General features: G+C 48.5%; 1 protein-coding gene across 3 annotated transcripts in view; it reads left to right on the top strand.

Moving 5' to 3' along the window:
* GALNT18 (polypeptide N-acetylgalactosaminyltransferase 18) overlaps nucleotides 1-23,156 on the top strand; it is a 354,123-nt gene that overhangs the window by 290,685 nt on the left and 40,282 nt on the right. For 2 of the 3 annotated variants that reach the window (XM_027580483.2, XM_027580482.2), the window contains exons 7-9: nucleotides 3,299-3,484; nucleotides 11,506-11,643; nucleotides 17,081-17,176. In XM_027580483.2, coding sequence (XP_027436284.1) covers nucleotides 3,299-3,484; nucleotides 11,506-11,643; nucleotides 17,081-17,176 — 420 coding nt within the window. The remainder of the gene's footprint in view (nucleotides 1-3,298; nucleotides 3,485-11,505; nucleotides 11,644-17,080; nucleotides 17,177-23,156) is intronic. The other variant, XM_027580485.2, reaches the window with a different exon arrangement.

Genomic DNA, 23,156 nt, shown 5'->3' with positions numbered 1-23,156 from the left:
AGAGCAGTGATTATAAGGTTATTATAAAATAATAACGTGCGTAGGGGCTTCCTGAGCCCACAGCCCTGTGCGGAAATGACTTCTGTTATGCCTGTTTCATAGACAAGAGGTTAGGTGGCCCACAGTCGCCCCTCAGCAGGCGCACAGCGGGGACAGAATGGACTCAGGTGTCCTGCCCCTACCCCCTTGACTGCCCGTGCTCAGACTGAAGCAGGCCCAGGGTTGAACATGAATCCGTGCATGCCCCTCGTTCCCTGGGCGACATCGAGGCTGGGGCAGAGAAGTCACCTGCCAAAGGTGGTGCAGGAACAGGTAGCAGAAGCAAAATATTTGAATTTAGTTCTCACTGGCTCCAAAGCTGCGCTTTCAAATATTACATCTCCCCCCTCCCCCCGCCCAGCCCCACCTCTGCTGGCAACCCATGATCTGTCCTGGGCACCTTTTGGCCCATGTCTGAAGGAGACCCTGGGCAGAGGTGGAGTATGTAACTGTATGTGCAGAAGCCCAGGGACGGAAGAACACACAGCATGAAGGAGGAAGTGAGAACTGTCAGCATGGCTGTGCCGTGGGAGTGCATGGGGAAGCAAGACCTGGGTTTGGGGGGCTGGGCCTCAACCCAGGGCTGGGCTGGTAAGTTACAGGGTGGACGTGATCCACTTTACACCTTGCAAAGATCGCTCCGGCTGCTGGGTGGAGAAGAGACTGGAGGAGGAAGGCAGGAGGGAGATCAGTTGTTTGGAGGCTGTTGCAGAGTCCAGAGGACACATGACCATGGTCTGGACAAGGGCCGCGGCCATAATGAAGGAAAACAGGAGTGCATTCAAGAGCCTATCACTGAGATCACACCGTTCCTTTTACTGTGCCCTCAGGGCAGATGGGAGGTGTGGTCGCCACCCTTCTGATCAGAAGCACGGCAGATGCGCCCACTCTAAGATGAAATGATGAAGCGACTCTTTGAGAAACAGGTCTTGTAATAAAAGAGCTTTGTTAGGAATCATGTTCTGTGTTGTGTTGCTGAAATATGCCAAGTAATAGCCTCCGTTCCAGTTGCAAAAGAATAATTACCCCAACTCTTTGTGTTGTCAGTAACATATTCACAGTATTCACAGGCTTTCATTGCAAATCTTAGCAAAGTGAAGGAAGTCAGCATGATCCCCAGAATGTATAGGTCATAGAAATGAAAGTGCACAGCCTGGGGCCTTCCATGGCTTCCTCTCTTCCGTGAGCTTCGGTGGGGATCAGAGAGATCCTTTCCTCTTCGGTACCAGTTGTGTGGCCTTGGCCAAGGGAAAGCCTTTAGTCTCAGTTTCTCCATTTGGAACTGGAGACATTAACAACGGCCTCACAGGGTTATTCTGAAGATCCTGCTGAATATAATTTGTATAGTAATAGCTGAGCTGATGGCATGCTTATTATGTGCCAGGCATTTTCCTAAGCACTCTGTATATAATCACTTTAATCTCCCCGCTAACCTCATGAGAGAGGTGCTATTATAATCCCCATTTGAGAGGAGGAAACTGAAACACAGCAAGATCAGGTGACTCACCCAAGGTCATGCAGCTAGCATGAAACAGAGCCAGGATTTAAATCCAAGTAGTCTGGTTCCAAATCCTCTGCTCATAACCACCACACTGTGCCACCTGCCCACATACACAATCCAGTGCCTGGCACATGGTAGACACCCAGTGGGAATGCTTGTTTCCTTTCCACTGGCTCTAAATAATATACTAAATGCAAGACAAGCTCAGAAAGTGAAAAGGCGATCAGTTAGCCTTCCAACTCTGACAGCCCAGAGCAACCAACAGCAACTGGTGTGAAATAGGCAGAAAAGAAGGCATTCTCTTCCTAACTCTGGAGGTAATTAAGTAAAATCCAGAGTTGACCTTAGAGTACACTTATCTTGATGAACACTGAGAAATGTATAGAATTGTTGAATCATTACACTGTATACCTGGAACTAACATAACACTGTATGTTAACTATACTTGAATAAAAAAAATGGGAAAAAAAGCAAAGTTGACTTTATCTCGGATGAAAACTTATGGTCGTTGGTGGATACATGTTATAAGTGTGAACATTATCTACCAAACTGTCCAACTGACAGTATCTGACAAGCAGCCTCTGCTGTCCACCCAGAGATGATGATTGTGTTCCCTCAGAAGCCTCATTCATCAGCTCTGGCCCAGTAATTCAGATTCATCCCACATGTATGAAGCATCAGTCACTTACTGTTTGAGCGATTAAATACCATCAGCCATATATTTATTCAACAAGTACTTACAAAGTATTTCTATGTACCAGGCCTTGTGTTAGGTGCTAGATATGAGAACTGAGTGAGATATGGTTCTTCCATCTAGGAACACAGAGTGAGGAAGAGAGATGGCTCACAGGTAAGGCAGAAGTCATGAGAGCAAGAGCTTTTAGGGCCAGAGGAGGAAGCAACTGGCTCTGGCCCAATAATTGGGCAAAGGCCCCACAACAGAGAGGCCATGTGGCCAAGATCTTGAGAGATTATATTTTTTCAGCTGGAGAAGGAGTGGCATTCTAAAATGACACATAGAATGGGCAAAAGCCAAAGGGCACAAAAGGACATGCACGTTCCAGAACATTCCAAGTACAGAGTGGCTGGAATGATCATGGCAAGACCTCCAAGACACTGTCCCTTGACACTCAGAATAGAAGATCATTTTTCTTTATTTTCTTTTAAATCAAATTGCATCTAGTTCAAGCTCTTAGTCACGGAGATCAGTGAGAAGTTTTGCATGATTCCCTTCTTTGTATCTCCCTCTCTCTCGGGTTCTATCAGAACTCAGGGCTGAGGACAGATGGACCAGAAGATGGGCACCTAGCTCTCTCCCCCTGGTGATCACTAATCTGTGTCCAGGCCCATGTGGTCCATGTTAGAATGCTATCTCTGCTAGGAGTCTCTGCTGCTTCCTCCGTGTCAAGCACGGCGGCAGAGACCCTTCTGAAGATTTTTGTTAACTTCTCCACCAGGGACAAGGAGAACCCAGGTCTTTGGTCACAAAAATGTTTAATCTCTTCTTTGCAGGGTAGAAGGAATGGAAAGAGAAGGTGCATTAATTCTTTGCTGGTAAATCCATGGCAACAAGAAACAAGACATAAATGGACTCAATCATCTTCCCACTAGAGGAGTAGAAATAAGGTAGAGCTCACTGAGGGACAAGATGAGGAGAGCTGGAGTTGTCTGTGCTCAGACTGAGTGGTCACCTGTGGTCTGGTTTAGTGGCTCAGAGTCAGGTCTGGGCACTGACGAGTGGCTCTGTGTCTCCTACAGGTGTGGCAGTGTGGCGGCAGCGTGGAGGTCCTGCCTTGCTCTCGGATTGCCCACATTGAGCGAGCCCACAAGCCCTACACCGAGGACCTCACGGCCCATGTCCGCAGGAATGCCCTCAGGGTAGCTGAAGTCTGGATGGACGAATTTAAAAGCCATGTCTACATGGCATGGAACATACCCCAAGAGGTAGGAAGCCCCTGTGGGGATGGGGTTTTAGGGGTTTGCTGGAAAAAAAAAAAAAAAACAAAAACAAAAAATATGGGTCTACACCCTTCTTCCCGTGGATCAGCCAGAGTCTTGGGATCGGTGCTAGAGTAGACTCTCAGCCTCAAAAGACACCACATGTGGAAGAAGAGAGGCTGACTGTGAGGTACTAAGCCATGTCTTATTCCTGCTCCTGTCCTTGGGCAGCCTGCTTAAAGGAAGACTTCTCTCCCGACCTCAGTATCCTCATTTTATTTTATTTTTTTTAAAGATTTATTTATTTATTTTAGAGAGAGCTCATGCAGCAGGGAGGGGCAGAGGGAGAGAGAAACCCAAGGAGACTCCGTGCTGAGTACAGAGCCCGATGCGGGCCCGATCCCACGACCCCTGACATCACGACCTGAGACAAAACCAAGAGTCAGATGCTTAACTGACTGTGCCACCCAGGCGCCCCATCAGTATCCTCATTTTAAATGAGAATGTTGGGAGTGCCTGGGTGGCTCAGTCAGTTGGGTGTCTGACTTTGGCTCAGGTCATGATCACAGGGCATAATCTCAGGGTCTTGGGATTGAGCCCCACATCGGTCTCTGCACGCAGTGGGGAGTCTGCTTCTCCCTCTGTCGCTCTCCCTGCTCATGCTCTCTCTTTTTCTCTCTCTCTCTCTCTCTCAAATAAATAAATAAATAAAATCTTTTTAAAGATAGATAAATAAATAAATGAGAACACTGGAGCAGATAGCTCCAAGTTTACTTCATGTTCCCAGGTCCTCAGCGTCTCTGCTATATAAATATACCAGAAATTACCAGAATTCACAAAATGCACCTTAATCTCCTCGTAGACTAGATTCAGGCTTCTCCATTGAACCTTTGACCAGAGCAATAAGGAATGTCCATATGGCTTCGAGATTTCTTGAACCACATGCCTGAGGCGGGGATACACTCTCACAGGGATCCTCAGGAGGAGAAGGGAACTGTTCTGGACATTTTTAGGCTGTTTCTAACCTTCACAGAATCTCATCATTGCCTGCCACTGTCCTCTATCCCTCTTGTCACCGACACTTACGAAGTGCCAGAGAAAAGGCAATGTTTCTCTAGTAGATTTGTTCAGCCTTGCCATGTGTCATATGGAAATGACCTTGGACCACTGAGTTGGGAGAACCCAACAGATGCCAACCATAGGATCTCAACCTGCTTAGCAGCCTGTCTGCCTGGAGATCATTGCTTATGTTGCCGTGTCTATCTGAGACAGCTGTTGACTGCATGACCTCCTTCTTTCCCCTTGGGAGTCCTTTAAAAAGCTGTAGTTCTTTCTTCCTAATAGGGAAATGGTTGATTTTTGCCTGAAGTTTCCATATGAAGGCCCTGTTCCCTGATCTCTCCACCCAACTAATGTTGCTCTGGCTGAGTGATTGAGAAAATAGGCTGGGCCATGGGTGGGAGCTTTTAGGCAGCATCCCCATCGCCACCACCATTATGGGGGAGGAGACTTGGGTTGGGATGTATACTCCCACAACCAGTGACATTTCAGCGGTAGAGAGAAGAATGAGGAGCCAAGAAGTATCAGCCAGGGTGCGGGCAACCCTAATGAACCAGCCCCAGGAATGCATCCCTGACAGTGGGAGTGTTTCTAGGGAAACAGCAGTGCCTTCTGGACCCATCTGCAGCTGTGGGCGTTGGATCACAGTATTCTGGGGAGCATGCTGTACACCTCTGTGGGTGTCCTGATAGCAAAATGTTAAGAACGCTTGGGAAAGTCCCCCAGGAACTTAGCAGTAAAGCATCATAGATCCCCAGTCCCTTAGCAGAGTTCTGTCCCTACTCCTGCCACCTTCTCTCTGCACCCCAAAGCTGAAAACCTTTTAGATTTCTCCCCTCAGTGTGGCTGCTGGATGTGGAAATGGACAGGACATCCAATGAATGGCAGAGAACCAAGTGAGAAAAGTAATTAGAAAATGATGAAATTCAATGTGTGTCTGTGACACCTCAGAGGGGTAGTTCAAACCCAATCGAATGGGTGGGAAGAGAGGGGAGTGAACTCAAGAAAAGGCAGATGAGGGGTGGCAGTGTCCAGAATAAAGCCTCAGCTGGCAAAGGAAGACATCAGTGGGTTTTCAAAAAATCTATCCCTTGACTCCACTGTTCCCTGCTTTGTTTAGATTCCCTCTCCTACCTCTTCTCAGGCTCCTGGAAAGAGTCAACACCTTTTCCCCTCTACTCACTTCTCAAGTCATATCCCAGGATTGCACCAAAACTGCTTGTGACAAAGTATCCAAACTGCTTAATGGACATTCTAAAGTCTTCAACCTACAAGATCCTACCTTTCCCCTGAAACTCTGTACTCACTTGGCTCCGTGATGCCACAGCCCAGTATATCCCCATCTCTCTCTGATTGCTCTTGATTCCCTTGTGGGCAATTCTCACCTCTCTCGGATGCTTAAGTGCACCCAGAGATCCATCCTTGGCCAACTGCTCTCCTTAAACATCATTTCCCTGGTGGCCCCATCTGTTCCTGGGTGCTTTTATCTGTTGATGACTTCCTAACTAAGATCTGTAGCCCTGACTTCTGCCTTTAGTCTCGGACCTATAGCTGCACATCTCCTGGTGCTCCCTCAGGCACTTTAGACTGAGTCTGCCAAAACGGAGAACATCCTTCCCCCCAGAGCTTCTCCTGTTCTTCCTCCCCACCGCCGTTTAGGATACCACCATCTGCCCAGATCTACAAGCTTGAAACTGAGCATCTTCCTTTGATCCTTCTTTCCCTCAAGCCCCGTTCCCAGCCCATCACCGAGCTCTCTCCTGTCCATTCCTACCCCCATCACGTCTGAGTTCAAGCCTTGTCTCTTCCTCTGCAAGAGCCTTGGACTGGTTTCCCTGGCTCAAGCCTTATCCCCTTCAAATCTATCCTCCAAATGACCCAAAGTTATCTTTTCTTTTAAAGATTTTATTTATTTATTTGAGAGAGAGAATGTGAGAGAGAGCACATGAGAGGGGGGAGGGGCAGAGGGAGAAGCAGACTCCCTGCCGAGCAGGGAGCCCGATGCGGGACTCGATCCCGGGACTCCAGGATCATGACCTGAGCCGAAGGCAGTCGCTTAACCAACTGAGCCACCCAGGTGCCCTGACCCAAAGTTATCTTAAAAACAAAATAAAACAAAAAAATAAATCCTCACAGCAACCACATCGTTGCCCTGCTTAAAATCTTTAAAGGACTCTCCACTGTGCACAAGATCAGGCATTAAGCCCGCTGTTTGACATGCTTTCTCCTCTGCCCGCCTCCAGCCCCCTGCCCCCACCCCGTCCTGGAGTTCCGTGGACTGCATGGCCAGTGAGAACTCCAGAGGCCATTCTACACTCTTTCTCTCCTCTGTGTGTTTGCTCATTTTGTCCTCTCTGCTTGGAATTCCCTACCCGCTGCCTCTTCCCCAGCCTCCACCCTCACCCATTTCCCTCCACCCTATTAGACTCACCTCCAGTGACCCCTGCTCTAGGAAGTCAGCCTCAGGGGGAGAAAATGCCCCCTTTGCCTGCATGTCTCTGTCATTGCATCAACACTGTGGAAAATGTTCTGTTGTGTATAAGTCCCTCAGTTTCTCTCACTCTCTTTCTCTCTCTCTCTCATTTTCTTGTTAAACCAGGGGCTCTCAAATCTTTCAGAACTTTAAAATCACTTGTGCTCCAGCCCCAGAGATTATGACTTAATTGGTTTGGAAGGGGACCAGGGATCATTTTTTGGAAAGCTCTTCAGGGATTCTAATGTCCATCCAGGGCTGAGAACCACCGCATTAGACTCCAGGCTTTCTGGGGACAGATTGTGTTCTTCACTTTTGTGTCACCAGGCCTCGCACAAGGCAGGGCACATGGTCAGAGCTCAGCAAAACCTCGCTGATGCTTATTAACAAATGGATCTGCTGGCAGTATGTGTCATTCCTTTCTCCCTTGGTCAGTGGCTCCTGAAAGCACATCTGCAGACCGACTGCATCAGAATCACTTGAAGAGCTTTTTAAAAATACTGCTTCCGGGTCTCATCCTTAGAGATTCTGATGAGTAGGTGCCTAGTGTTGCCAGAATCTGTTAAAAACTTTCTGGGTGATGGTCTGGGGCTGCCAAGTCTGAGTAATACTAGTTTAGCTCATTCTGGTAGTCCTTCCAAATTCACCTTGAGTATCACCTACTCCAGGAAGCCTTCTGTGACTGCTCACCCTCTCTTGCCCGCCGTCTTGGCTGCCCCACTCTCTCTCAGCGTTCTGCTTCCCTGCATGCTCCACACTGTGTGCAGAGAGACTGTTTATTTGTCTGGATCTTCCAGATCTTCCTCTCAGGCAAAGTCTGTGCCTTCTTCCTATTTGTAAGCACAGTATCTAGGATAACAACTGATGCCTACTGAAGATGAACTGACAAAGAAAAAGAGGGAGGAAGTGTGGGTGCTCCGTGCCCCCATGTTTTCCCCAAGAGTGTCCCCAGCTGCCCTTGATGGAGTGGTGTCCCAATACCTTGTGCTCACCCACAAGCACATCTGTTACCTGTTGACTTCACCTTTTGTCTACAGCATCCCAGCTGCAGGTATAGAGCTGGATCCCTTCGACCCTGCCCAGTGGCTGCCTTGAGAATTAAATAAGCTATTATATGTAAAGACTTTGATCAGTGCTCGGCCAATAGAAAAAGCACCAGCGAAGTATTAACTCTTGCTGCGGCTGGCCTTGCTTGTGCCCGCTGCCTCCACAGCCGAGCTTTAAAAATGTCCTTGCCGGGCCACCAGCCTCCCCGGTTGCCTTCTGTGCTGAGTCCTCCCCAAGCTGTGTGCCAGCCAGAGCCGGCTCTCTCACCCACCACGTTCAGTCCCAAGTTTTTGGAAGGCCAGAGAAGTCCCAGCTCTTGCATCCCCCTCTGCTTTAATTGAAAATCAGTTTGCTTATCAACAAACGGAAAGTCGGCCTGCAGCAAAGCATCAGCTTTTTCTCACACAGGGTTCGGGAACTCTAGACCCACCCCTGTTTCCTCTTGCCCAAAAACTGGCTGCATGCCCAGGATGACTCATCACGGGGCAGAGGTGACGGTCCTTTTTTAGGTTTGGCTACAAGAGATTGTACGTGTAGCAGCACACACAGGCAGGAATACTGGACAGCTTTTTGTGTGGCTGAGTGTATTCATTTCCGAGGGCTGCCATAACCAATTACCACAAATCAAGTGGCTTTAAACAACAGATTTTGATTCTCTCAAAGTTCTGGAGCCCAGAAACCCAACATCAAGGTGCCGGCGGGGCTGTGCTCCCTCTGAAGGCTCTAGGGGAGGATATTTCTCGCCTATTCCAGCTTTTGGTGGCTCTTGGCATTCCTTGGCTTGTAAATGCATCACTCCAGTTTCGGCCCCTGTCTCTATGTCTCTCTGTGTGTTCAAACCTCCCCCTCCTCTCTCTTATGAAGATACTGGTCATTGCCTTTAGAGCTCACCCTAAATCCAGACTGATTTCATCTACGGATCTCTAATGAACTCCATCGGCAATGATCCGATTTCCAAATAAGATCACATTTGTAGGTTCCGGGTAGACACAAATTTTGCAGGAGACACTATTCAACCCACTGAGTATTTGGCAAAGGAGGAAGACATGTTTATTGTTTTTTTTTAATAATAAGGGCCAACATGACCTTCTCTGACAGAGTTGGCTTATTTCTCAATTTCTTTTTTTGTTTATGTTCAGTTAGCCAACGTAGAGTACATCATAAGTTTTTGTTGTAGTGTTCAATGATTCATTAGTTGCACATAACAGTTTCTGCCCCCAATCCGAAAAGGGTTTGATGCAATTTACAGTAAACACACGGTACAGATGTGCTGAACCATTAAAGCAGAAAGGCAAAAGTCAACTAATAAATAGGAAGAGGAAAGGGGCATGATAAACAGAAATATAAGCTGAGCAAAACTCTGATCCTGGAGTCTCCTAGAAGTTAAAGTAGAAATGGACTTCTGATGGATAGTTCTCCCACCTTCCATTAGATCATAAGGAGAGAGAAACAAACTTTCCCTTGATCCTGAGCGTAGAAAGAAAGTTTTCCTGTGGGAACCCAGGATTTAAGAAAACACGGAGGCCTTCCAGAGACAGGTTCTTCTAGTGGCTTCCCATAAAAGCTGAGACACAGTGTTAGTTTGTTTTCATATAAAGGCAATTAACCGTAAAGGGGGAAAGCCTGGGTCCCAGCAAATGGTTTTGCAATATAAGGATAAGGTACAGAGAAGTTTAAAGGGCTAACACTTAACAGATCCCTTGGGGTAAAGGGTGGGGGGAGTGAGTAGGTCACATTTATTGCGAGTTGCTGTGTACAATACTTCATAAATATTTTCTCAACCCAGTCTCTCAACCCCATCCATATAGCTCAGGCTCAGCGGTAGGTCAGGGGTACAGAGATCAATTGAACATGTTCCCTGAATCCAGCAGAGAAAGACCAAGTAGCAGTTGCTGGGAGGGCTCAGGGCAGGAGCCGAGGAGTAGGCAAATCATAGATGAAGCCATCAAAACCTCCTCAGAAGATGGGTCCTTGCTGACATTGTACCTTTACAGGTTGTAACTTAAACCTTCTGGCCGTAGCAGGTTCAAATTTTTATATTGCCTGAATTTTGGTAGGCAAAAATAAATGTATTTCTTCTGTTTGTTGTTACTCGAGACCGCATGGTCTAATACCAAATACTTTGTTCCCATTACATGCACATATGCGCATCAGCCATCTTTGTGATTTTTCTCAGACGCTTCAAATGTAAACTCTGTCCATTTCATTATCTTCCCAAGCCCAGGAACTTGACCCCTAGCTGATGCTAGAACCTGGGGGTTCACACAGCCAGCACACAAGCTGTGGCATCAGTGAGAGAACTGTGTCCTCTCATGTTCTCCTCGCCCTGCCCTCTGGGCTAGTGTCTCGTGAGATACCGCAGGACCTAGCTGGTCCCCGGCTCCATGATGTCATCCTCTGAGATGTCACTGAGTCTCCATCTGATCCCCAGCTGCAGAGACTCCTCGCCGTGCTCTGCTGTGGCATCAGCTCTTCTTCAGCGGTTCTGTGCCCTGTCCAATGGCTGGTATGCAGGCCCAGGGACTCCATGTTCTCCCCTCTGCTCTGGGACCACGAGAAACGTGGGGGCTTCTCCCTCTCTCTAACTCAAGGACACATCCATGTCTCCATTACTGCTCCTTGCCTGCTATACTGTGATGGCTCAGGGGCCACCTTTCTGATCTCCCCGGGAAGTGACAGACACAAGTACTCTCTACACTAAGACCCCCAAGCTGAGAGAGGGTCTGCTTCTCCCACAAGAACTTGTGTCTTAGGAGGCAGAAGGGCAGGCTCTTCCAGATGCAGAGCATAGGTTAAAAGTGCAAACTCCAGACCCAGGTTGACGGGGTTAAAATCTCAGCTCCACCTTTTATCAGCTGTAGGACTTTGGGCAAGAGGTTGCTGAACCTCTCTTTGTCTCCCCTCGGCATCTGTAAAACAGTGCTCCCTATAGGTGTAAATGGGCTGCTGTGCATCATTGGAAGCACACAGGCAGGTCTCATGCAGGACAGAACCTCGCACTTCGCAAGTGCTCTACAAGCCTTTGCCGTTACAATGGTTAGGAATGGTATTTGAATTAGTATCACTCCATCTTCAACTCTCCCCCTTCCCTCTCCCCCCCCCCCCCCCCCCCCCCCACGGCTCAGAACCTCTCGTCTCATATCATGAGACAGAAAAAAACCTCACTCCAACTGTATGCTTTGGTATCTTTCACCTACACTTGGGCCCCAGCTTTTTCTTTCTTTTTTTTATTTTCAGTGGCCTTGGTTGGCATTCCCCATCAGTGCTGTCCTCATGTTCTAACGTCCACATGGAGACAGTCATGGGGTTACGTACATGCGGGAAATGAATGAGCTAAGTCCCCAGGTCCTCCCTTCACTAGACAGTGTCCAGGAACCTGGGTGGGGAGGTCTGGGGAGAAGCTGTGCCCTGCTGGTGGCTGGAGCTCTGCATTTGCATGCCCGTGCAGGACTCGGGGATCGACATCGGGGACATCACTGCGAGGAAGGCTCTGAGGAAACAGCTACAGTGCAAGACCTTCCGGTGGTACCTGGTCAGCGTGTACCCAGAGATGAGGATGTACTCAGACATCATTGCCTACGGGGTGGTAAGGAGCAGCCTCCCTGGGGCTTCATGCAGACACAGAAAGCAAGGCCAGACAGAGACCTAGAGTCAGGGGAAAGGACAGAAGGAGCCTTCAGCCCCCCATGTGGGACCTCTGGTAGAACGGTAGACCAGAGGCAGTCTTTGGTGTCATAGCCTGAACCGCTCTGTTCCCTTGTTCTAAATCTCTCCTTTAGAGTCTTAAACAATTTAGCTCTAGCCTCAAACCTGCATGTTCTACTTAATAAAACAAAAACCTGCAGTTAGGGCAGACATGCGAGGTAATATAACAAACACCCACTATTCCCCCAGCATGGGTGCCTGAGGTTCTAGCAACCAGCCTGCATGCCTCCCTTGTCTAAGGGCTTTTGCTTTCCACTCACACACACGGCCTCCAGGAAAGGAGCTCTGGGACACAACCTTCCTTCTTGACTTCACTGTTTTTTGAGGGATGTTTTAGGACCACCTATTGATTGGCACGGAGCAGTCACCCCGATGGAGAGCAGAGCACAGGGCTTGGATCCAGACAGACCTGGTTCCAATCTTGACCAAGCCACTTGTCAGTCAAGTGTCTTAACATCTATGGGCCTCGGTTTCTTCCTCTGTTAAATAAGGGGCAAAATAATACTGTGCTTCTAGAGTAGAAAAAAGTCTAAGACATACAAATATCTTATATATCCTGACAATTTGTATGTTCTGTCTAAGGTTAAAATGCTTTGAATATGATAAACTCTACTCTTCTTCCAGTGTTCCCAGGACCATTCAACTCTTAAAGTATTTTCAATGATACCTGATTTTGTTTTTTGTTTTTTTGTTTTTTTGTTTTTTGGGGGTTTTTTGATATCTCACCTGGCTTTTGCTTCCTGAACACATGGAGCTTTTCTGCTGACAGTTATAAGCCCTCAAAACTACATAGATTACTGATGCCATGTTACAGATGGGGAAACAGAAAGGCAAAATGACCTTCCCATGTTCACATCGGTCATCAGCAGAGAAACTGAGTCGAAGACATCAGCTTCTGATATCATTCTGCTTCCTCCCTTTGGGGAGTATCCCCTCAGACCTTTTTGATATCCCAGGATGAAACTCGAAGGAAGAACTTCGGCCTCTTCCTTGGATAAGCTGTGGTCAGAACCAAGTTCAAGGCCTGCCTCAGCAGGAATATAACGGGCAAAGCATCTGCCTGGGAGGGGAAGAAGAATGCGAGCGGAGGACTGGCCTCCGTGTTCTCTGCAGGCCTCCCAACTCTGACATCCTAGAACTCTACAGAACACGGAGCCAGGAACCCCCCCAGCCCCCATCAGACCTCTGTTGTCTAGCCAGCCAACCTGCAGGACGGAATCATATCCTCCCACAAGAATTTCCATGGCGCGGTTGACACCTTCTGAGGAAATCCCTCAGTGGCCCCTTCCCTCTCTACTTCTCAGGCTGGTGTAATTTGGGTGCCAGAGAACTTCTCGGCTGGTGCCACCCAGCTATTACCTGAAACTCTATATCCTGCGGTCCCTATGGAAACACACTGGGCTGTGAAGTGCCCGTCAGCCCCATCCCCCACCCCCACCCCGGGGCCTTTCTGAGGACACAGCTGTTACTGGTGCCCCCAAACTCTGCCCATAGCAAGTTGTGTATGGTGCTTGGCCATGGTTGGACCCGATCCAGAAAGGATGGTTATGCTGCTGTGGCTCTGGAGAAACCATTAGCCCAAAACCCCTGTGAGCCAGGACCAGCTTCTGGATTCATGTTCTCACCAGGCTGTCAGCTGTAGCTGAATGGTATCAGCCACAGTGGGAAAGCAATAGTGGAGGGGTGTGTGTGTGGGGGGGGGGGCATTGCAGTTCTGGGTCTTGGCCAAAGGCATTCTTGTCTTCCAAGCAAGGGGGTCTCATCTTAATGACATGTACAACAGGTTTACCATGTAACCAACCCTCTTACCGCCACACCCAGAAACCTTTAGCTGATCAAATAGTAAGTGGCATATACAGGGCTGTGATGTGGATCTGTCTGAGTCCATAGTTCGAGCTATTTTTACTGTGAGGGGCTGAAAAGGCCCTCTTATCATCCCAAAGGACTGAGCCATGCTAGCCATTCCTGGGGCTGGCGGAGGTCTCTGACCTCCCCCGAATGTTCATCCGCCAGCCACTGCTCGGGGCCCAGCCAACCTCCCCTCCCCTCTGGCTCCTCCACAGGCTGGCCTCTGACAGAGCAGAGCCACGCTCACTTGTCAAGGAACATAATGAACTCTTAATGGGGGCAACAGGGTGAAGATGGGCAAAGCAAGATATAGCCTCAAGAGCAAGAGGATTTGCTGAGGCTGAATCATTCTTCCTGGCGATTATTCTTATTCTGAAATGCAGAGACCAGATGTCTTCTCAGGGGTAGAGTTTCTTTTTACTTTTTCCATTCCAACTTATGCCAAACTACATTGCTCAGGTCAAATAACCTCCCGGGCCTCTCAGTGGGGCCAGGCTCGTCTATAACCCAGCCCATTAATCCACTAACAGGTCCCATTAATGACTCCTGTGGGCCCCATTGTGTGGGCGTGGGTTTTCCCTGGATCATTGAGCCCCATGTCCAGGAAGTGGGGTCTTTGGATTAATCCCAGCTCTAGTGCTGACAGCAGAGATGGAGCAGCATCTAGAAACAGACATGCCCAGCTTCTGGAATGTTACCTTTGCCACTTACTCTCTGTGCAATCTCAACAATTTACAAAACCTTAAAAGCTATAGTCATACCATCTCCTGGGGCATTTTTCACAGTCTTAAGATTGTCGCCATTTGCATGATGGGAAGAACTTGCCACTTGTCCACTTGCCAACGCCATTCATTTGGGAATGCCATTCATTTGTTCGTTGTCTTCATTCATTCATTCCACGTGTATATTCACTGTCTACTGTGTGTCAGAGCTGGCCGGTGTCAGAGACCATGAGAAAGACTCAGACCTAGCCTGGTCAGGTGGGGGAGACAGGCACGCGAAGAAGGGACCGGAGCTGAGCACACTAAGCACACCAATAAGAGAAATGGAGGTGTTGGTGAAGCACAGGGCCATGGCCTGACACCCAGGCTTGGGTCAGGAAAGACTTCCAGAGTGACAGAGAAGCTGAGAACCAAAGGAGGAGGAGGATTTAGCCAGGCAAAGAGAAGGCGTAAGGAGAGGCGACATGGGGAAGGGTCCGTGCGCCAGGAGCGGCATCACAGACAGGGAGGGCAGGCAGACCTTCTTGCCACGCCACAGTTCCTCATCCTTCAAAGAGAGAATATCACCAACCTGGCTGGGTTCTTATGAGGATGAGGCGGCGTGACACGTGGCAAGCACTTAGCTCAGTCACTGATGCATAGATGAGGCCAAAACAACCAGTTGTCCCGAATGGCTGTTAGCAAGGTCATAGCAGTAGTAAGAGCAGCTAACAATTATTGCGCATTTGCCATTTGTCAGGCCCTGCTCCCTCCTTGTGGAGATGGTTGCGCTTACTCCTCCCGGCAATCCTATGAGGCAGTCACTAGTACTATCCCTACTTCAGATGGAAGAAAACGGACAAGAAGGAGTTGTGGTCTTTTCCAAGACCACACCACTGGAGCCAGGATTCCGTCCCAGCCTGTCTGTCCTGACAGCAGCAGACCACCCGCTTCATGGGCGCGAGATGACACAGAGCTGGGGGGACTTTATCTAGAGGCACCACCTACCTCCTCACCCAGAGGATGGCTTTGAGAACCTGGCAGAAAGCCAAGGCTGACATCAGGGCTCTCTGGACATTTCTCTCTGTGATAGCAGTTAGCAGATCTCGCTAATGGAGTATAGTTCTTGGCTTTAGATGTGACACCCGCCTCTCTGTGGGCTGCAGGAAAAGTCCAGAGTGTGTTGACGTATGCTCCCTCAGCGCGGCAAGCCATGTAGTTGTTTTATAAAAGAGGATTTGCTGCGGAGATGTTTCTGGGGCCTCTGCCTAGGGAGCTGGCACACGTTTATGATTCTTCAGAACCTCCAAACCACAAGTCTGGGATTGAGATGCCTTCACCCGGTGGAGGAGAGGAAGCTCAAGAGAAAAGAATTTGACTCTGTTCCTTGACCCCTGTCAAGAACGGGGTATGCCTAGAGCACACATGTGCCTCTGGTCGTTCCGTTTGGCAACCCTTCACTGGGTTCACTGCATTTCTGCCACAAGTTGTCAAGACAATGGAAGCCCAGCCGCTGTCAGTCTCTGGCCTCCTTGGATAGATGGCCCACCTGTGGTCCTTTGCCCTGGTCTTCCCTGAATTCCAATATCCATTTCCTGTTCTAAACAGAGCACCTCGCTGCTAACAAGAGCTATATAAGCTCGCTCAAGTTAAGGTGGGTAACAATGCCACAAACTCGCTTATGGGCACAGGAACTGAAGTGCAGCTGGGCGTGAGCACTAGAGCTGGGAAGCTGCCGAAGCCATGGCAGGGCGCAATGTCCCTCATTCTGTCTCATGCTTCATCTCTTCCTCGGCCACAGCTGGATTTCTCTGCTTACGTATTGCCCAACAGATCTCCCAGACCCAATCTAAATGGCCTCACGATTCTAGTGGCCACCACCCACGGACCACCAACTCTCTCGCGGAGAGTTCTAGCATGGGATAAGAGGTTGACGAGACGGTTCCATTCCAGAAAGAGGATGGAGGAGAGTGAGAGAAAGAAAGAGAATTCTTAAGTCATTCTAACCTGCCTGTTGGTGCCCACCGTGGTGTACTCAGCTGTGGCGGGTGACCAGGGCCATGGGGACTGTAAGCTGCCCTTTCCAGGGGCTGGGAGGGGGCTTATTCCAGAAAGGGACATTGAATATTGGCTTTCTTACCTGACATGGGGAGGCATTGGTTCTGTTGATTGCTATGTGCCCGTAGGTGAGGTTAAGAGATGCCTCCCTCTTCTCTTACCCCCTTGGCCCCCTCCTTTCTTATTCACCTGCCAGAACTCCCGGTCTGGAGAATCCTCATCACCTGAGCACCACTGGGGCCAGGCGAGCCACTGCTGGGTCTGCAGGGGGCAGAGAGGACCTTCCCAGAGGACACGTCAGGCCTGAAAGCAGCTAACGTGTTACCCACTTCCCCCAACCTTCCAGAACAGAGACTTCTATCCAGGGACCATTGAAAGCCCTTGTGCCACCCCTGTGGGAATGGAGGGGGTGCAAACCCTAGCACCATTTTCTGTGTGTTCATGCCTGTGTATCTTTTATTCCTGCCTAGACTGCCTTGGCTTATTCTTTAACAACATGAGAATGCTTCTCCTTCACAGGAGGCTGGGTTTCCCTCAGCACCTTTATACCCGCAAAAGCTGGTGCTTGCTGCTTTCCGTAGTATTCAAGGGTCCTCGGGTTGATTATGGAAATGGAGCCTGTCTCCGTGGAATGCTGGCTTCTCCTGATTTAATGCATTTGTTTCTCTGCTCCTTTCTCTCTGGTGTGGCCACCCCTCCTCGGGTGTTCAGCTGCAGAACTCTCTGAAGACCGATTTGTGTCTCGATCAGGGTCCAGACACAGAGAACGTTCCCATTGTGTACATCTGCCACGGGATGACACCCCAGGTGAGTTCCCTGAGAGGGCCCCCTGCTGGGGGTGTACTCATGTATGTCTGGCATGGGCAAGGATGGTTAAACTCCTGTCATGGAGACTCTAGGCCCAGGGGCCTCTGGGGCTTTTCATTAGGAGTATGCTCATGACTAAAAGGGGAGAGTCATACCTGCCTTACCTGGAAGGAGGCTGGGATAGCAGGTATGCTGGCGTGCCTGGGTCCTCGGGGGTGGGGAGCAAGGAAGGGGATCAGTTTCTAAAGAGGAACACCTGCCTTCTTTGGGCAGACTATGAGTAAACTGCAGTCCTGGTTCTGGCAATCATGCCCTTTCCAAACAGGAGGGAACCCAAGGGTCCCTCGAGCTCCCAGACATCTCAGAGTCCCTTCAGAGTGCCATTTCATGGCTTTCGGGGCTCTGCCCTTTAGTAGATCACAGCTGCAGCCAGAATTTATAGCCACGAGAGCTTTTCTAGCTCGTGTGACCTTCTCCTGGTGGAGAATGAGGGGAAGCTACCAGGAAAATAAGTTATCCTAGGAAAAATTAGCCAGTCACAGCCTAGGCTTCAGATATCCAAAGAGGATGCTGAGACGGAGACAAGAGAAATGGCCTATTCAACAAAGTACAATGGACACCCATTGTCCATGGAGGCCGTAGACTGACCTGTTCTGATTTGACAACATTTTCAGAGTGTACTTATCTTGCCTCCAGTAGTGCAAATGATTTTTTTTAAAAGATGTCATAGAATATATGTATATTTGTGCAATTATACTTCTGTGTTTAGAAGGGTCATTACCCACCTCAACACACAACCAAAAGCAATCATGATGTGTGTGTGTGTCACTGGTGTAGTGTGCTGGGACTTCCGCTGTGATCTCCACCAGCTCATCGTTTCTGTGGGCCCAGCTGCTGTGGCATCACCGACTGGTCGGTCACAGGTCAGCAGATCACACTATCCCCACACCACACAGTATAGCAACTCATTCTTCATCCTTACAACACTGTGATATTTCTCATGGATGACGATTTTTATGTAACTTTTTATTGACGTCTAACATAGGTCCAGACAATAGGCAAATTATAAGTGTACGGATTAGTGAGCTTTCAGGGCAAACACACCCACATAACCAGCACCTGGATCAATAAAAGGAGCATTATTGCCTGATTCTGAATTTTATATAAGTAGGATTATAGGGTGTATGCTTTCTCGGGTTGGCTTCTTTCTTTCATCGTTATATTTGTAAAGTACCTCTGTGCTGCTATGTGTAGTTGTAATTTTTATTACTATGTAATATTCCATTTTATGAATATACCATATTAACTATATATTTACTGCTGATGGACACCTGAGAGTGTTATGAATACTGCTGCTATGAACATACTTGTTTTGGTACATGTATGCACTCATTTCTTGTGGATTTATACCTAGGAGTGGAATCGCTAGTCATAGGGTTGCTATATGTTTACTTTGAGCAGACACTGCCTATATTAGTCTCCTGGGGCTGCCTTAATATAACGCCACAGGAATTTATTGTCTCCCAGTTCTGGTGCCTGGAAAGTTCAAGATCAAAGTGCTGGCTGATTTGGTTTCTGGTGAGGGCTCTTTGTGGCTTGCAGATGGTTACCTTCTCTCTGTGTCCTCACATAGCAGGGAGAGAGAGAATGAGTGAACTCTCTGGTATCTCTTCTTGAAGGGACACTAATCCCATTGGATAAGGGCTTAACCCTTATGACCTCATTTAACCTTAACTTAAAGATTTGGAGAATACTCAGCCCGTCCATATTGTAAAAAATGAGAAAGCTTGTTCTGAAGAGAACACTGAGTGTAGCTGAACAACAATTTGATTAAGAGATCATGGTGGGATTCATGGACTCAATCGGCCATCTCAGCAGTAAAAGCCATAAACTGAGATGGGCTTATACCAGCAGAGAACTGGCAGCCTGAACAAAAGAGAGAGCAGGACAGAATGAAGGCCGGCTGGTGGACTTCTCGGCTTTCACAAGGCAGGACAGGTGAACATGCCCTCTTCCTCAAGAAAAGGGAAGAATGATACTGAAGGCCATTCAGAGATCATCAGGGCTGCCAGGCACCCCCACCCCAGCCCCAGGGGCAAGGCTGTCTCCTCAAAGAGTGGGCCTGCCTCTCTGGTTTCAGTGGGCCTGGATGGCCCTGCCCAGTGCCTCGGGAGTGGGACCAAACAAAGCAGGGAGTGGCTTGGGCGGTGCCACCCCAGAGGGCCCAAGGCACAAGCAACTCCACAGAGCCATGGGGGTGATGCTGCCACCCCAGTGGGCCTAGAGGGCAAGACCGTCAGGACAAAGAGGTTATTCTCAGGCCTTGAGATCTGATGGAATTAGCCCTGGCAGGTTTTGGACTGGCCTGGGACCCATCACCCCCTTCCTTCCAACTTCCCCCTTCTGGAAGACGCTTGTCTAGCCTGCGTCTATCCCACCATCGTATTTTGGAAGCACATAACTTATCTGATTTCACAGGCTCTCAGCTGGAGAGAAATTTTGCCTCAGGATAAATCACACCTTGAGCCTCATGCACATCTGATTTAGAGGCTACTTAGATGATATTTGAACTTTAGACTTTAGAGTTGTTGCTGGAATGACTTAAGACTTTGGGGGCTGTTGGGATAAAATGAATATATTTTGCATGGGAGAAGGAAATGAACTTGGGGGTCTAGGGGCAGAATGCTATGGACCGAATTGTATCACCCCAAAATTCATGTGTTGAAACACTAATCCTGACTGTATTTGGAGTAAGGAAGCAATTAAGGTCAAATAAGGTTATGAAGGTGGAGCCCTGATCTGATAGAATTAGTGTCCTTATAAGAAGAGACACAGAGAGCTCCGTGTCTCTCTGTCTCTCTCTCTCCCTCTCTCTCTCTCTCTCTCTCTCTCTCTCTCTCTCTCTCTCTCCCCCCCCTCCCCCCCCTCCCTGCCACGTGACAACACAGCAAGAAGGAGGATGTTAGGAGGCTAGGAAAAGAGCTCTCATTAGAAACTTAATGTACCAACACCTAGATCTTGGACCTCTCAGCCTCCAAAACTGTATGAAAATGACTTTCTGTTGTTTAAGCCACCCAGCCGGTGACATTTTGTTGTGACAGCCCAGGTCAACCAATATACAGTGAAACAGTCTCCCAAATTAATTATATCAATTTTTACTTCCACCAACCATATATTAGAGTTCTTGTTGTTCCCCACACCCTTGCCGCCATTTAGTATTCTCTGTAAATCTGTATTATTTCCAAATTATAGACATCGTGGCACGTGTAGAGTCATAGCACACTGTGGTTTTAATTTGCATTCCCCTGATTATTAATGCAGTTGGGCACCTGAGTTTTTTTCAGCTCAGAAGATCCCCATGTTGTTCTTGAGTATGGGCCAAGGTGGCCAGGTCACAAGTTGTTTGGTCTTTTTGTAAATTCCCTGCCAGCTTATTAATGCCTGCAGCCCAGGAGACAGTGAATGAACTTGCTTTTAACAAATCTATGTGGAAATCTGCAGGGTTGTTGCTTATCTGGACCACTGGGCAAATGTGGAGTGTTTCCTCTGTGGGATGGTGGGTGTCAGTCTGGGCAAAGCCTGCCAGTCTCCCAGCTGCTGATAATTCAATATGGGGCCGTCTGTCCTGTGGTTAAGAGCATGGATTCTGGAATCAGATTGTCTGTGTCCAAATATCAGCTTTGACACTCTCTAGTTGCCAAGTTTTTAAATGGGCAGGGTTTTAAAATGTGGGCCTATTTTATTTTCTGTAAAATACCGATTAATGATGGTATATAGCATAAAGGTTATTGTAAAGATTTAATACATGTCAAATATCTAAAAGAGTGCCTGGCATATAGTAAGTGTTCAGTGAGTGTTAGCTAATAATATTGCTATAGTACTATACTATCATTATTGCTCATTAAGCCTTGCTCAGTATATATGCCCTCAAGATTCTAGCTCCAGCCCACAGTGGAATGACTTTCCTTAACTTCATGCACCATGTGCCATGGATTCCAGCCCTGGTCCCAGCCTACCCACAGACTAATGGAGCATCACTGGGTTTCTGTGGCAGCAAAAACGCAGTGGAGTAGGGGTAAGGAGGGGCTTCAGGAAGCCTGAGTTCTAGGCTTCGTCTTGCCACACAGTTGCAATGTCACCTTAACCCTCCCTGGACCTTTATTTTGTTTCACTCTTTTATTGAGATATGATTTTACACTAAAGTACACACATCTGAAGTGTACAGTTTAATGAATTTCCACATGTGTAGACAACTGTGTAGACACCATCCAGATGGAGCCCATCATCCCACTGGCCTTCCTCCTTCCTCCTCTTGGTCAATACCTCTACCCAAAGGTAATGACGACTCCGGTCCCTAGCACCATTGATTCGTCTCATCTGGGCCTGTCTTCTTCTCTGCAAATGGCAAAGCTGGGCTGGCCAGCTCTGGACCCCGCTCTGCCAGCTCTATCCACTTACCTCCAATTCTTCCTTTCTGAAATTCTGTTGGCCTGGGAAGCTGTGAGTCTGTGCTGTGCTTGCCAGGATGGCTGGGAGCTGCCTTCCCTTGGTGCTTTATGAATCAGCTTCTTGATGTAGGTCTGCAGCAGGTCTTAAAGACTTGCGTCCCCCTCCCCATTCCTCAAAGCCACAGTCGTCGTGCGACTGGGCTGCGCAGGGAACATGGGGGTCCAGTAACCCTCTCCCACCAGGCCTGTAGCTGGGGTGCACAGCTGTTAGTGCCCAGAGGTCAGGAGGCTGGAGACCGACCTCAGATCAAACACAGTTCCCAGAACGGGGTGGTGTAGGGACTGTGCTGAGTCTGGCCTGCCCAGTGAGCCTGAGAGAATGGGGTTCTCTGGAGATGGGCTACGTGTCCTTGGGGGAGTTCATCCATCCACCAGAGAGAGACACAGGTGCAGGGGATAAGCGGTGGATGATAAGGCAGAGCTTCTGTGTGGGAAGCCTTCCCACAGGTATCTACTGGCCCCTAAGAACTTTGCTGGCTCATGGGGGGGGATGAGAAAAGGAGGAGCTCAGGGATATCACCTTAGTATGAGGTCAGGGTACACCTCATAAGGGGACTATGGGCAAACATAGGCCCTGAGGATTCTCTGAATCTCCTAGACTTGGTCCAAATCAGACCCTCAATATGTATTTCCAGGGACATTTTTCCCCTGACTGGCAACTAGCTCTCAGCAGAATCTCTCTTGTTACCATGGCCACAGAGGCCAAGGAGAGACCAGGGAGGGTCACGTGTGCACAGATGGGACTGCCACGTGTACTTGTGCAGTGCACCACATATATGTCCTCAAGATTCTAGCTCCAGGGAAACAATGTGGCACCTCCCATTGTTGTCTGGGGAGTAGAGATCAGCCCCGGGTGACAGTCTTCCTGACCTCTGCTATGAAAACTCACACATTCCTCCCTACGTATCACATGTGATAGGAGGCTTGAAAATGTTGAAAGGCAAATGATGAGGCAATATATAGTGATCAAGAAACAGACTGCCGGGGTTCAAATCCCAGCCAGACCACTTACTAATCAGGTTCCTTGAGTACGTGTCATAATTTCCTTATGCCTCAATTTCCTCACCGATATGATAGTAGTACCTGTCTTACAAGGTTGTTATAAGAATTTAAAAAATCGGTGCACATAAAGCATTGAGACAACAAGCCTGGGACACGGTAACTGCTTCCTAGATATTGGCTATTATTTTACCAGTTTGGTAGAGACTCGGGACCATGTCCTTGAGAATGGGAATTGTTTAGCCTGGAAAGGAGCAGATTTAAGAGGAACATGAAAACTTCCAAAATTATAAAGACACAGATTTTTGGCTAAGTGTAAGGAAACTCTTCCCAGTCATTGGCTCAGGTGATACTGTGACCTCTCCATCATCAGAGATGTCCAAGTCGGGTTTGGCGAGCTCCGGGGGCATTATGAAAGGTTCCTATATCGTGTAGATGCTTGAGCTAAGAAATCCCTAAGGGCCTTCCCACCC

Source organism: Zalophus californianus, chromosome 11 (genome assembly GCF_009762305.2).
Source record: "Zalophus californianus isolate mZalCal1 chromosome 11, mZalCal1.pri.v2, whole genome shotgun sequence".
In the NCBI taxonomy this organism is placed as follows: Eukaryota; Metazoa; Chordata; class Mammalia; order Carnivora; family Otariidae; genus Zalophus; species Zalophus californianus.
The sequence above is the reverse complement of the archived record's forward strand: the minus strand, read 5'-3'. Positions and strand labels throughout refer to the sequence as shown.